General features: G+C 37.8%; 1 protein-coding gene across 9 annotated transcripts in view; it reads left to right on the top strand.

The window, feature by feature from the left end:
- The window catches only part of PPP1R9A (protein phosphatase 1 regulatory subunit 9A), a 142,264-nt gene that overhangs the window by 116,520 nt on the left and 10,828 nt on the right, over positions 1–14,916 (top strand). For 6 of the 9 annotated variants that reach the window (XM_060196212.1, XM_060196206.1, XM_060196205.1 and 3 more), the window contains 2 exons: positions 12,795–12,864; positions 13,407–13,484. The exons of the other annotated variants lie outside the window; for them this stretch is intronic. In XM_060196212.1, coding sequence (XP_060052195.1) covers positions 12,795–12,864; positions 13,407–13,484 — 148 coding nt within the window. The remainder of the gene's footprint in view (positions 1–12,794; positions 12,865–13,406; positions 13,485–14,916) is intronic. 9 annotated transcript variants of the gene reach the window in all.

Below are 14,916 nucleotides of genomic sequence, written 5' to 3'. Positions count from 1 at the left end.
TTTTGGAGTTGTTTCTTTTTTTATTTTTTTAATCTTTGTGATTGATTTATAACTTCATGTCCTCTTTATTAGAAAAGATCTTTTTCACAACTTTATTTGGGGGCAAAATTAATGGTTTACACTATAATTTCTGACACGTACACGTGAGTTCAACTTCTTATCTCCCTGTGACAGGTGTCTGCAAAACACTGCCTCCACAATCTAAGTCATTTTCCACCATCATGCACCGGGCCACTACAGCCCCTCCATTACATCCCTTTCCTTTCTTGTCCAGAGTCCTTTACTTTACTGGGATACAACACAGCCAGTCCGAGTTTCACTTTACATTTCCCCTTTCTCATCTTTCTAATTAGTTTATCTTATTTATGACTTCATGTAAGACCACTAATTTTTGTTGATTTTTTTGGTCCTGATAATGTATCTCTTGCTGTGAGAATGTTAAGGTTTCTCACTATTATTTTTTTTGCTGTATGTGTCTTCTTTGAGATCAGTTAGCACTTGTATAGATTTGGATACATCCATATTGATAGCAGATATGCTGATGATAGTTATATCTTCTTGTTGGACTGATCCTCTGGCCAATATGTAAAGTCCATCTCTGTCTTTTATTATCTTCTTTATCTGAAATCCTATTTTATCTGATAGCAGAATAGCTGTTCTTGTCTTATTTTTCCATATTATTAGCTTGGACCACTTTGCTAACAATAGAAATAAGAATGCCATCATTTCCTCTAATGTCTAGCTGTTTTGCTATCTTCTTTTCAAAGGAAATGGTTGTTCATTTTTTTTTCAACATTCATTTTTATTAGTGAGAGAGAGGGGAAAGGGAGAAATGATCACTGACACTGATATAGGTGATGATGCAGGAGATGGAACTCAAACCTCGTGTTTGAGAGTTTAACTACTGAACTACATCCTAGACTGCAAAAATTAATTAATTAATTAATTGTATTTATTTATTTGCTAGGTACGGAGCAGGAGAACAAGGGAATCAATCTGGCACATTACAAGGATGGGACTCAGGACTTTCTATTTGAGTGTCCAATGCTATATCCATCCACCTCCCAGGTCTTGCTACCATCTTTGTGATTAAGGTCCCAACAGTTGTAAACAGGACCAAGAGACAAAAGGGGTAGTTTCCACTCCAGAAATCATGTACTTCAGCATTTCTATTTTCTGTTTTCCTTGACTAATTCTTCTTCTATGAAGAACAGTTAACTGGGCTTTGGTAAAGTACATAACTAGTATAGCTGTTGCTAGGTACTTTGACCAAATGAAAACAGTGCCTCTAATTCTTTGCTTTTCTTCATAAAAATGGCAAATCATTAGGCACTATTTATGTCTCCATGGTCATTGATCTTAATTCACATATTCATTCAACAAATAGTTATTAAGCACTAACTCTGCCAGATGTTATGCAAAAAGCTTAGTACACTACGAGAAGCCAGTTTCCATCTTTTCTCTCAATAAATGTACAGATTAGTCACATTTTTCCTTCTTATCCCCCACCCCATCATTTTTCAGTTGTTTGGTGAAAGATTTTGTCTTTTCTATGTCTTCCAGACTATTAACAATTGGGAGGCCAGTCATTATTTTCTTATCTTCCACTCTCAGGTTCTGCTGCACTTTCAAAGATGCAAAAAGAAGGAGACCTTTCAGCAGTTGACAGCAGACAGTATTCTGTTACTAATCAGTACCATGAAAGTCAAAGTCTAGTCATCATTTTTTTATGCTCAGAAGTTCATTAATACACCAAATTTGTCATGTTCAAAATGACTAATTCTTGCTGTTTGAACTCAGAAAATACTGATTTCTAAGCCAGAATAGTAATATTCTGATTTATCTTGGGATGGTACAGGTGACATAATAACCAATACAACTTATTTATTTTGTTCTTGTTCTCTCCAAGTTGGTAGATTCATATATCAAAAAGTTTCTTTGGGAACCTATAATTAGAATAAAATAAACTGAATATTTTTATATATTCAAAAGCCTGAACTAACCTATGAATTCCCTGTTTAACTACACTCAAATCTCAAGGATAACTCTTTTATGACCCTCAGGGATTCTCCCTGCCCATTTTCCAAGAAATGAATCTTCCTGTCATTGCAATGTAAGGAAAAATTTCATGTTTTCATTGTTAGAGTATTGCATAGATTAATACAATATAAATAGATCTAGCTTTATTGTTTTCAAAACCCCACTTTAGAGAATAACTTTTTATAATAAGCTTTGAGTTCCTTCCCATATGAGGAGGTTAAAACTGATCACAGGAGGATGGGGAGACAGCATAATGGTTATGCAGTAGTTTTTTCAGACTTGAGGCTCTAAAGTCCCAGCTTAAATCCCCAGCACCACCATAAATTAGAACTAAGCACTGCTCTGGTCTCTTAGTAGGTCTCTCATTAAATAAATAAATAAAGTAATTAATTACTATAAAAAACCAGAGGATTTTTTATTCTTTTTTTCTTTTATTTTTTTTTTATTTAAGAAAGGATTAATTAAAAAAACCATAGGGTAGGAGGGGTACAATTACACACAATTCCCACCACCCAATCTCCATTTTCCACTCCCTCCCCTGGTAGCTTTCCCATTCTCTATCCCTCTGGGAGCATGGAACCAGGGTCATTGTGGGTTGCAGAAGATAGAAGGTCTGGCTTCTGTAGTTGCTTCCCCGCTGAACATGGACGTTGACTGGTCAGTCCATACACCCAGTCTGCCTCTCTCTTTCCCTATTAGGGTGGGTCTCTTGGGAAGCGGAGCTCCAGGACACATTGGTGGGGTCTTCAGTCTAGGGAAGCCTGGCAGGCATCCTGATGACATCTGGAACCTGGTGACTGAAAAGAGAGTTAACATACGAAGCCAAACAAATTGTTGAGCAATCATGGACCCAAAGCTTGAAATAGTGGAAAGGAAGTGTTAGGGGGGTACTCACTGCAAACTCTAGTGTACTTCTGCTTTCAGGCATATATTTTGCAGTAGTTTATGGATACGTGTGAACATATGCTCTCTCTCACAGAAACTGGTGTATATCTAGGTTTTGGGACTTTGTTAGAAAGTGAACCACCTGAGATGAAATTAGAGTATACTATGAAAGGAAAGGTCTCACCTGAGTAATGAAGTTGAACAGTTGTCATTCCACACGTGAAGTCTCTAGACACAGTCTGAAGTAAAGCATGTTGAGGTGGCAATCATTCTGTTGGTTAGGTTGTGATTGGCAGATGCAATAGTATTTGATATGGATGGGGAGAGGCATACTGGAAAGTGGGCCCTATCCAATGGTTCCAGGGCTGGGGGAAGTAGATGCTCCATAGTGGAGATGTGAGGTTCCTGCTGTCTTAGGGTTCAAAAAGACAATCGATAGTTAATGTTATCTTCACATTAATTGGTAATTGGGTTAACTATGAAAAGTCCTTTTGTTAGGGTTTGCTGTACAGTACCCAGTATCTTATATATAGCTGCGCTATTGGTTGCTTCTGATCTACTTGGTCTAGGATTTCTGCATATCAATTATACAGCCTATATATTGAAAAGATTCAGTTTGTGTTTTGAAAAACCTCGAGACATACAATTAATTTTCCCCTTCTCGTATTAATTAACTAGTGATTTATATGACTACACTTTACTAGGAGTGTACATAAACACCATTCCCACCACCAAAAGACTGTGACCCATCCCTCCCACCCACTCCCACCCCCCACTGTCCCAGGAAGCCGCATGTCTACTCCTCACCACTGGGTTTTTACTTTGGTGCCCTACTTACAATTTGGTCAGGTCTTGCTTTTAGTTTCCCTTTCAGATCTTCTTCCTCAACTTCTGTTGATGAGTGGGATCATCCCATACTCATCTTTATCTTTCTGACTTAGCTCACTTAACATAATTCCTTCTAGCTCTGTCCAAGATGGGTCAGAGAAGGTGGGTTCATTGTTCTTGATAGCTGCATAGTATTCCACTGTGTATATATACCACAGCTTTCTCAGCCACTCATCTGTTGTTGGGTACCTGGGTTGCTTCCAGGTTTTAGCTATTATGAATTATGCTGCTATGAACATAGGAGTACACACCTCTTTTTGGTTGGGTGTTATGGAGTCCTTGGGGTATAAGCCCAGGAGAGGAATTACTGGGTCATATGGAAGGTCCATGTCTAGCCTTGTGAGAGTTTTCCAGACTGCTCTTCACAGAGGCTGGACCAATTTACATTCCGACCAGCAATACAAAAGAGTTCCTCTGTCCCCACAACCTCTCCAGCATTTATTGCTGCTGTCCTTTTTGATGTAGGCTATTCTCACAGAAGTGAGGTGGTATCTCAGTGTTGTCTTAATTTGCATTTTCCTGACAATCAGTGACCTAGAGCAATTTTTCATATTTTTGTTAGCCTTTTGGATCTCCACTGAGGTGAATGTTTTGTTCATATCCTCTGCCCATTTTTGGATGGGGCCATTTGCTTTTTTGGTGCTAAGTTTGCTGAGCTCTTTATATATTTTGGTGATTAGTTTCTTGTCTGATGTCTGGCATGTGAAGATCTTCTCCCATTCTGTGAGGGGTCTCTTTGTTTGTTTAATAGTTTCTTTGGATGTGCAGAAACTATTCAATTTGATGTAGTCCCATTGGTTTGTTTCTGCTTTAGTCTTCCTTGCAATTGGGTTTGATTCATCAAAGATGTCCTTGAGGTGTAGGTGGTACAGTGTTTTACCAATGTTTTCCTCTAAGTGTTTGATTGTTTCTGCTCTGACATCTGGTCTTTGATCCATTTGGAGTTTATTTTTGTTTCTGGTGAGATAAAGGGGTTCAATTTCATTCTTCTGCATGTTGCAACCCAGTTTTCCCAGCACCATTTATTGAAGAGAGCCTCATTTTTCCATTTAATACTTTGGGCCCCCTTATCAAAGATTAGATGTCAATAGGTGTGGGGATTTAGTTCTGGGCTTTCAATTCTGTTCCACTGGTCTGTGTGCCTATGTTTGTTCCAGTACCATGCTGTTTTGATGATGATGGCTTTAAAATATAGTTTAAGGTCTGGGAGTGTGATGCCTCCATTTCTGTTTATTTTCCTCAAGATGTTCTTGGCAATTCTAGGTGTTTTCAGGTTCCATATAAATGATTGTAGGGTTTGTTCTATTCTCTTAAAGAAGCTTGGTGGAACTTTGATGGGTATTGCATTAAATTTGTATATGGCTCTGGGGAGAATATTCATTTTGATGATATTTATTCTTCCAATCGATGAGCATGGGATATCTTTCCATTTCTTGGTATCAGTTTCTATATCCTTGAGTAGTAACTTATAGTTTCCAGTATATAAGTTTTTCACTTCTTTGGTCAACTTTATTCCTAGGTATTTGATTGATTTTGCTGAAATAGTAAATTGGAGGGATTTCTGGATGTCTTCTTCTTCACATTCAGTGTTTGCATAAATAAATGCCACTGATTTTTGTACATTGATGTTGTAGTCTGATAACTTGCTATATTGCCTAATAACTTCCAGTAATTTTCTGCTGGATTCTTTAGGTTTTTCTATGTATACTATCATATCATCTGCAAATAGTGAGAGCTTCACTTCTTCCCTTCCAATCTGTATTCCTTTGATTTCTTTCTCTTGCCTGATTCCTATGGCAAGAACTTCCAATACCATGTTGAAGAGTAACGGTGACAGTGGACAGCCCTGTCTAGTCCCCGATCTGAGGGGTAATGCTTTCAGGTTCTGTCCATTGAGTATGATGTTGGCGGTAGGTTTGCTATATATAGACTCCACTATCTTGAGGAATTTCCCATCTATTCCCATTTTTTGTAGAGTTTTGAGCATGAATGGGTGTTGGATTTTGTCAAAGGCTTTCTCTGCATCTATTGAGATAATCATGTGGTTTTTGGCTTTGCTTTTATTGATGTGGTGAATCACATTGTTTGACTTATGGATGTTGAACCAGCCTTGCATTCCTGGGATGAATCCCACTTTGTCGTGATGAACAATCTTTTTGATATGTTGCTGTATCCGGTTGGCCAAGATCTTGTTTAATATTTTGGCATCTATGTTCATCAGAGATATTTGTCTGTAGTTTTCCTTTTTTGTTCTGTCCCTATCAGCTTTTGGTATCAGGGTGATGTTGGCTTCATAGAAGGTGGAAGGGAGTATTCCTTTTTCTTCAGTCTTATGGAAAAGCTTAAGAAGTTTGGGTACTAAATGCTTCCTGAAAGTTTTGTAGAATTCATTTGTGAAGCCATCTGGTCCAGGACTTTTGTTGTTGGGAGGTTCTTAATAATGGTTTCAATTTCTTTGTCTGTGATTGGTGAATTTAGATTTTCTAGTTCTTCTTGGTTCAGTTTTGGAAGGGCATATGCTTCTAGGAATTGTTCCATTTCTTCCAGATTCTCTAGCTTGGTGGCGTATAGTTCTTTATAGAAGTTTTGCAGGATTCTCTGGATTTCTGTGGTGTCCGTTGTGATATCTTCTCCATTGTTTATAATTCTATTAATTTGAGTCTTCTCTCTTTTTTGTTTGGTGAGTCTGGCTAGGGGTTTGTCAATTTTGTTTAATCTTTCAAAGAACCAACATTTGGCTTCATTGATCTTTTGTATGGTTCTTTTATTTTAGATGTTGTTTATTTCTGCTCTAACTTTAGTGATTTCTGTCCTTCTGGATGCTTTAGGGTTCCTTTGTTCCTCTTCTTCTAAGTCCTTGAGGTGTGCCGTAAGGTCGTTCATTTGAGTTTCTTCTTGGTGTTTAATATGTGATTGTATGGCTATAAGTTTCCCTCTCAGTACTGCTTTAGCTGTGTCCCAAATATTTTGATAGGTTGTGTCTTCATTTTCATTTGTTTCCAGGAACATTTGAATTTCCTGCTTGAGTGAGTCTCTTACCCAGTGGTTCTTAAGGAGTATGTTGTTTTGTTTTCAAATCCTGTGACTTTTAATAATTGTCTGTTTGTCGTTAAATGTTAGTTTTACTCAACTGTGGTCAGAGAAGATACTTGGGATGATTTCAATGTTCTTGAATTTATTGATGTTGTCTTTGTGACCTAACATATGGTCTATCCTTGAGTATGTGTTATGTGGATTTGAAAAGAAGGTGTATTCCAGTTTTTTGGGGTGAAGGACTATGAAAATGTCCATGAGGTCTAGTCTGTCAATCTCTTCATTCAGTTCTCTTGTATCTTTGTTGGTTCTCTGCTTTGTTGATCTGTCTACGTGTGAGAGTGGGGTATTGAAGTCTCCCACTATTATTGTATTACTATTGATGTATTTTTGAAATTCTTTCAGTAAGTGCTTGACGTATTTAGATGGTCCCTCATTGGGTGCATAGATGTTAATGATTGTTAAGTCTTCTTGGCTGATTGATCCTCTACTCATTATGTAATGTCCTTGCCTATCTTTTATTACTTTATTTAATTTAAAATCTATCGTATCTGAGATGAGAATGGCTGTTCCTGCCCTTTTTTGTGGTCCGTTAGCCTATATGATAGTTTTCCATCCTTTCACTTTAAGGCTGTGTTTATCTTGTTGTGACAGATGGGATTCTTGCAAGCAGCATATGGTTGGATTATGTTTTCTGATCCATTCCCCAACTCTGTGCCTTTTGATGGGTGAGTTTAAGCCATTGACATTTATTGATATTATGGATTTAATGTATTGTAGTGCCATTGTTCAAAAAAATATATATATTTTTTTGTTTGCACTGATATATTGCCAGTATTATAGTGATGTTCTTGTTTATAAGAGGTCTTTTAGAACCTCTTTCAGGGCCTGTTTGGTGATGGTTGCCTCCTTTAACTGTTGTTTGTCTAAGAAGGTTTTGATCCCTCCATCTAGTTTGAATGAAAGTCTAGCAGGATATATTATCCTTGGTTCAAATCCTTTTTCATTCAGGGCTCGATAGATATCTTGCCATTCCTTTCTGGCTTTTAGAGTTTGAGTGGAGAAGTCTGCAGATAGTCTTATGGGTTTTCCCTTGTATGTGACTTTTTGTTTCTCTCTTGCAGCCTTTAGGATCCTTTCTTTATCCTTACTTCTTCTCATTGTGACTATGATGTGTCTTGGTGTCTTCAGGTCTGGGTTGATTCTGTTTGGTACTCTCTGGGCCTCTTGAATCTTGATGTCCTTTCTGTTATTCAGGTCTGAGAAGTTTTCTTCTATTATTTCCTCTAGAATGTTTCCTTCCCCTTCCTCTCTTTTTTCCTTTGGCAGGCCAATTATGCGAATGTTACTTCTTTTTAGATCATCCCATATGTCTCTGTTGTTGTTTTCAGTGTCTCTCAATCTCTTTTTAAGCTCTTTCACCTCTTTCTTTGTTTTCTCTGACTCATCCTCTGTCTGACTAATTCTGTTTTCTGCTTCTGTTAGTCTGCTTTCCCTTGCCTCAGCTTCTTTCTTCATTACAGCTATTTCAGCTTTCAGTTCTCTAATTGCCTCAAGATAATCAGTATTTTCCTTGGGGGTCTGAACTGTTGTTTCCCTAATACTGCCATTCCTTTCCTCCAATGTTGTTTCCATTTCTGTGATTAATAAGTTTATTATTGCTTGCATACTTTTCTTATCCATGGTTACTTCTGGATGATTTGTAGTTTCTTCTGGGCTATTGTCTTCATTCATTGGAGAAGCAGTTTTGTTTTTTTTTTTTTTTTGATCTACCCATTTTTTTGACTTATGTGTTTCTTTTTTTATGCTCTGTTGTTCCTCATTTGTTGTATCTTGAGCACAAGCAACACTGTACTAAATACCTTTATGACAATTGCACTCACCAACCTCAGGAATTACAGTAGCAACTGAAGCAAGTATTGAAGCAGTTTAATCACTACCAGTTAGCTGAACAATTTCTCCAGTCCATGAAAAAATAGTAACCAAATCCCAGTGAAGAAGAAAGAGAAAAGAAAGAAGGGATAGCAAGAATAGACAGTTATGCAAATCTACTATCTACTGTATATTCTAGGGGTAACAAGAGGGGAAAGGGGACTAGAGCAGAGATACACACATAGAGAGTCCACTCTGAGTTAGATTTCTTCCCCAAAATAATTCACAAATTCAGAAAGGCAAAGAACAAGGAAGGAAGGAGTGTATGACAAGATAAAAAAAAAAAAGAAAGAAAGAAAAAGAAAAAAGAGACAAATGAGAGAAAAGGGAAAAGATAAGAAAAGGAGCTGTAATTAAACAGCAGTGAAAAGAAAAAAAAACCCTCAGGACTAGACAAGGATGGCTGAAATAGACAGTTATGCAAATCTACTATCCGCTGTATATTCTAGGGGTGGCTAAAGGAGGAAGGAAGTTGAGCAGAGACACTCGCAGTGAGAGTCCACAGTGAGTCAGAATTCTTCCCCAAAATAATTCCCAAATGTGTATCAGTGAATTCAAAAAAGCACACTGTTTGGTGGTGTGGGGGCTGGGGCCTGTGGCTTTGGAAGCTGTAGGATTAAGGAAGAAAGGATGACTAGAATGAGAAAAAAAAAAAAAAAGAAAGAGAGAAAAAAGAAAAAGATAAGAAAAAGAACAATCATAAAAGAGCAGTGAAAGGAAAGATTTTTTTAATTTATTTTTAATTATTTAATTAGCTATGCGGGGTGAGGTGGGGTGGTGGCTACTTGGAAAGAAAAATAAGGCCAGAGGTTTCAGAAGGCTATAGACTTAGAATGAATGATACTTCCTGGTGGGACAGGAATTTGGTAAAGAAAGAAAGAGGCTCAGCAGGGGAGCCTGCTAGGAGCTGGTCCCAGGGACTGGTTATAGGGGGTGGGGAGCGGGAGGAGGTGTGCTTTATAATTAAACGGAAAAAAAAATATTTTTCCCCCTTTTTTTCTACTCTATTTCTTAGCCCAAATTGAGTTATAGTCACCCCCTTGGTGTCACCACTAGGACCCCTTATTGACTGGCCTACTAAAGGCAGAAAATCCTACCGTTTCCAGAAGATGTGGTCAGAGCTCAAGCCACTAGCAGCTTCTCAGTCCGCCATCTTCCAGGAACCTCGATTTTTTTTAGTCTTAAAAAGCGTGGTCTCAGGGGTCGGGCAGTGGCGCAGTGGGTTAAGCGCATATGGCGCAGAGCGCAAGGACCAGCGTTAAGGATCCCGGTTCGAGCCCCCGGCTTCCCACCTGCAGGGGAGGCGCTTCACAGGCGGTGAAGTAGGTCTGCAGGTGTCTATCTTTCTCTCCCCCTCTGTCTTCCCCTTCTCGCTCCATTTCTCTCTGTCCTATCCAACAACGAACAACAACATGGCAATAATAATAACCACAACGAGGCTACAACAACAAGGGCAACAAAAAGGGGGGGAAGTGGCCTCCAGGAGTGGTGGATTCATGGTGCAGGCACCGAGCCCAGCAATAACCCTGGAGGAAAGAAAAAAAAAAGCATGGTCTTGCTATTAATAAAGAATCAGAAATATGGGGGAAAGATGACCAGATGATTGTTTAGTCAAGAAGGTAATAAGTTCAAGGGAAGATCTTAGCCATGGCTATGTGATAGATACGGAAATCTATGTAATAAAGGAAAAAATACTTAAGCGTTTTATTGAGGTGAGATTGGCAAAAATGCAGTTTAAGAAAAGACCTTAACATTAACTATCAGGAAATCGCTTGCTACCTTTGAAAATGAAGACCAGGTTTCCAATAAATAAATACAATTAAAAAAAATTTGAAAATCTGAGGCACTGAACCAAATGGCTCAGACTTCCAATTGCATAAAGAAGGTAACATTGAAGAAATTTTTAAAAACTCAGTGGAAATTTTACTAGTCATGTTCTTTTTCTTTTCCTGATACCATACCATTCAAGTGTTAGCTTTTGTAGAGACTAAAAATCCTGATATACACTGAAGATGCATTTGATTGATTTAAATTGGGGAAGTGCATTATTACTCAATCTTGCCTCTTCATGTCTTTGAAAGCATTCAAGTGTTTCTTGGAACACACTTTGACAAGTCTGTGAGATAATGATGTGAGGTTGCCTAGTAGCAGACTATGTGATAGGCGGAATCAGGCTTTTTAGTCCCAAGATGTCCAACTAACTATAACACTAATAGGTTATAGAGTATCTCCATGTATGTTGTCGCCTCTGGTCTTCTCATTCGTCATTAAAGCATCTTCCAGCTTCCTCTGATCCAGAAAATAATTAGGCAGTATTCTTTCTAATTTTGCAGAGTCCTAGTCATTAATAGTTGCTATAGTATTGATCTGGAAAAAGTTCAGCATATTTTTCTTCTCTTTCTATTAAGAAGATTGAAATCCTGCTTTAAAAAAACATATACATTAGCAAAATCACTTTAGGAGGCATTTGGCCATGTATGTCAAATTTTTTTATGGGTATATGTCACAACTATGACTATTTAATTCAGTTACCCAAAGACTAATGATACAGATATCCATAATAAATATTTGAGACAAGAACAGAATTTTGACATGGACATATTTTTCTGAATCTTATACTTTTATTATGTACACCTCAAGGACTTGATTATTGTAATCTTTGTATCATTACCTAAAAATATGAAAATCACACTGCTAAAAATATTTGGAATAAGCACTTTGAAATAGACCTCCAGTTGAAGACTTTTTTTTTATATTTCCAAGTGTGAATATTAAGAAATTTCTCCTGAAATATACAAAAATTATAAGCAGAATTAATCTGCAAATTTAGTCAAATACTTTCTTAGTTCTCTATACTTCCATGCCAGAAAATTACTTTTATTTTAAATCATTTTACACACAGACACCAACAAACAATTAAGAAGATGTATTTTTATATCTCAAAATAAATATATATATTTACAAAATTTAAGCACCTCTTATTAGTCACCCCTAACAACTGAATATTATGAAACATAACAATGTCCTTTATTAAGTATTGCCAGATAGGCCCTTAGGGGTTATTTACCTAACTTGGGGTAAAATAAGTACCACAGGAAGAATATAGTTCCTACTTTTGATATTGAATTATATTTGCAAGGTCTCTCTTCCTTTTTTAAAATTTGTTTTTATTAGTAATTTAATATTGATTTACAAAATTGTAAGATAGTAGGGGTATAGTGTCATATGGTTCCCACCACCAGTGTTTGTGTCCCCATCTCCAACATTGGAAATCTAGTAGTTTTAGGTAGAGATATGCATAGATAGTGAAAGAGACTGCAGCACCAAAACTCCCAAATGTTGTAGGAGCTGGGCTTGAATCTCCGTTGTACACATGCCAAAGCTATGTACAAAGTGAGCTATTTCACTGATCCTCTAAGCCAACTTACAAGAGAGACCTCACAAAGCTAAATGAGATCTGATTAGGAAGTATTCCCTGTGTTCTGCCCACATCTGTTCTTGTACTGAGCACAGGCTACTAGCCAGAGAGAGACCAGAAGGAAAAAAGCGTAGATCATATATATTCTCCCTTGATCTCTCATTCCAAGGAGTAATGTTTTATACTGAACTTTAGAAATATAGGGGAAGTTTTCTGATTTCCTATCAAAAGTTCCTAATACCCCCCCAAAAAAAAACTGGGGGGGGGGGTCATAGAATGTATAAAGTCCAGGCTTTTGCAGCAAAGAGTTGCAGCTAAAGAAGGAATAACAAGAAAGTTAGGTTCGAATGTTAAGGATGATTCGATAGTGCTATTCTTGTTTATTTTGTTCATTCCAATATATTTGAAGCCAACTTCTTTAGGATGAGTACTGGGCCTCTCTCCTGTTCTTCCTCATATGTTTCCTCTTTGTTTGGAAAAATATATATACCAGTTATTCTCTCTCTTATATAGGAATTGAGACAGATCCCTTAGATCAGGTGCTTTTGACTCATAGTAAAAAAATAAAGTAGTAATTTCTTCTTCATGTATATCCTAGGTGGTGCCAAAGGAACCACTTCATTGATGACACAAGGAGGAAAAATCAGACAGAAGTTTGTGGATCTAGGGTAAGTGTTTCATGATGTAAAAAAGCATGTGCATTGGTGGTGGGAGTGGAGTGCCCGTAGCTATTATAGGGATATAAAAGACTACATCCATGTGTCAACAGCTGTCCTATAAATCATTATTTCCCCCCAGTAAAATTATGATGAATGTATTCCAAAAATATTGGTTCTGGGAGTTGGGCAGTAGCGCAGCGGGTTAAATGCAGGTGGCACAAAACACAAGGACCAGCGTAAAGATCCCAGTTTGAGCCCCCAGCTCCCCACCTGCAGGGGCATCACTTCACAGGTGGTGAAGCATGTCTGCAGGTGTCTATCGTTCTCTTCCTCTCTCTACCCTTCCCTCCTCTCTCCATTTCTCTCTGTCCTTTCCAACAATGAGGACATCAACAACAATAACTACAACACTAAAACAACAAGGGCAACAAAAGGGAATAAATAAATAAATATTATTTTTAAAATGCTTAAAAAATTGGTTCTATATAAAGCCAGAGTTATAAAGGATAAAATGTCAGACTCCTCTTTCTGACTCTGTATTGTCTTCATAGGGCACCTTTGCGAAAGAATTCCAACAAAGGGAAAAAATGGAAAGAAAAGGAACCCAATAGGTTTTCTCCAGGTCACAGGTATGGATAGATAATTAATAATATAGTTCAATGTCAAAATTTTTGTCCTCTTCTGTTTTCGAACAAAAAGTAGTAGTCTGTATCTTTAAAGAAGTAATGTCTCAAGTCAAGAGGAAAGAAAATTTGAACAGTTTATATTTGTGTTTTTCTAATTATAGCCTACAGCTGGCTTTTACCATACCCACTGGCTTAATTTCAGAATATGGTCAGGCATATGAAGAGTTTCAATACATCTGAATGTGAATACATGAAAATATACATATAGGGCTGGGGAGATAGCATAATGGTTATACAAACAGATTCTCATGCCTGAGGCTTCAAAGTCCCAGGTTCAATCCCTGGCACCACCATAAGCCAGAGCTGAGCAGTGCTCTGATGTTTCTCTCTGTCTCTCTCTCTTCCTCTGCATCTCTCTCAAAAAATAAAATAAATAAAATATTAAAAAAAGAAAATATACATATATACTATGGCTGTTAGACATATTTCAGGTGTTTTGCCCAATATCCACACTATAAATGTATTTTAAAGGGTTTTTTTCTTTTTTTTTAATGTTCTAATCTTTATTTTTTTATTGGGTAGAGACAGCTGGAAATTGAGAAGGAAGGGGGGGATAGAGAAGGAGAGAGACAGAGAGACACCTGCAGCTCGCTTAACCACTTGTGAAGGTGGGGACCAGGGGCTCAACCCAGGTCCTAGAGCATTGTAACAGGTGCACTTGAAGCACCACCACCCGGCCCCCACAAATATATTTCTGTTGAGTCTGAAAGAATACTTTTACATTTAAGCACCTTGTCGGCTTCCAAGACATTTCTTTCCACATGCAATATGACCCCCAACTCTTGATGGACTCAACTATCAAACTGATTTTTGTAAGCCCTATTAACTACACTTACTGTTGATTAAAGTCTTTCCTATTAACAAGTCAGCTTGTCCCTGGCGAAGATAAAGATGTGCCTGTGATGATCGTTTTCATTTTGGAGTTTCAACCTAAAAACACATAGTTTTGGCAGCACGTAAAGACTATGTGGGCTGAGCAAAATACACATCTTCATTCTAACCCCTGGAATCTCAGAGGATGAGCTTGTTCAGAGAAAGATGTGTGAGGAAGGAGACAGGCTGCAGTGTTGCAGCCACAAGCCAAGTGCCCCTGGTGCCACAGGAGCTGGAAGAGGCCAGAAAGGAGGCTTTCCAAGCACCATGGTGGAGAGAGAGAGAGAGAGAGAGAGAGAGAGAGAGAGAGAGAGAGGAAAGAAGAAGAAGGAGAAGAAGAAGGAGGAGGAGGAGGAGGAGGAGGAGAAGAAGAAGAAGAAGTAGAAGGGAGGGGAGGGGAGGGGAAAAGAGAGAAAGTCAGTTTGTATAACATCAAGTTTTTTCAGTATTCTGAAATTACATAAATTTAGTTTTGTATGGGGATACAATAAAACTTAAAACT

This window comes from Erinaceus europaeus, chromosome 8 (genome assembly GCF_950295315.1).
Source record: "Erinaceus europaeus chromosome 8, mEriEur2.1, whole genome shotgun sequence".
Lineage (NCBI taxonomy): Eukaryota > Metazoa > Chordata > Mammalia > Eulipotyphla > Erinaceidae > Erinaceus > Erinaceus europaeus.
Note: the sequence above shows the minus strand (reverse complement) of the source record. Positions and strands in the feature narration are given on the sequence as shown.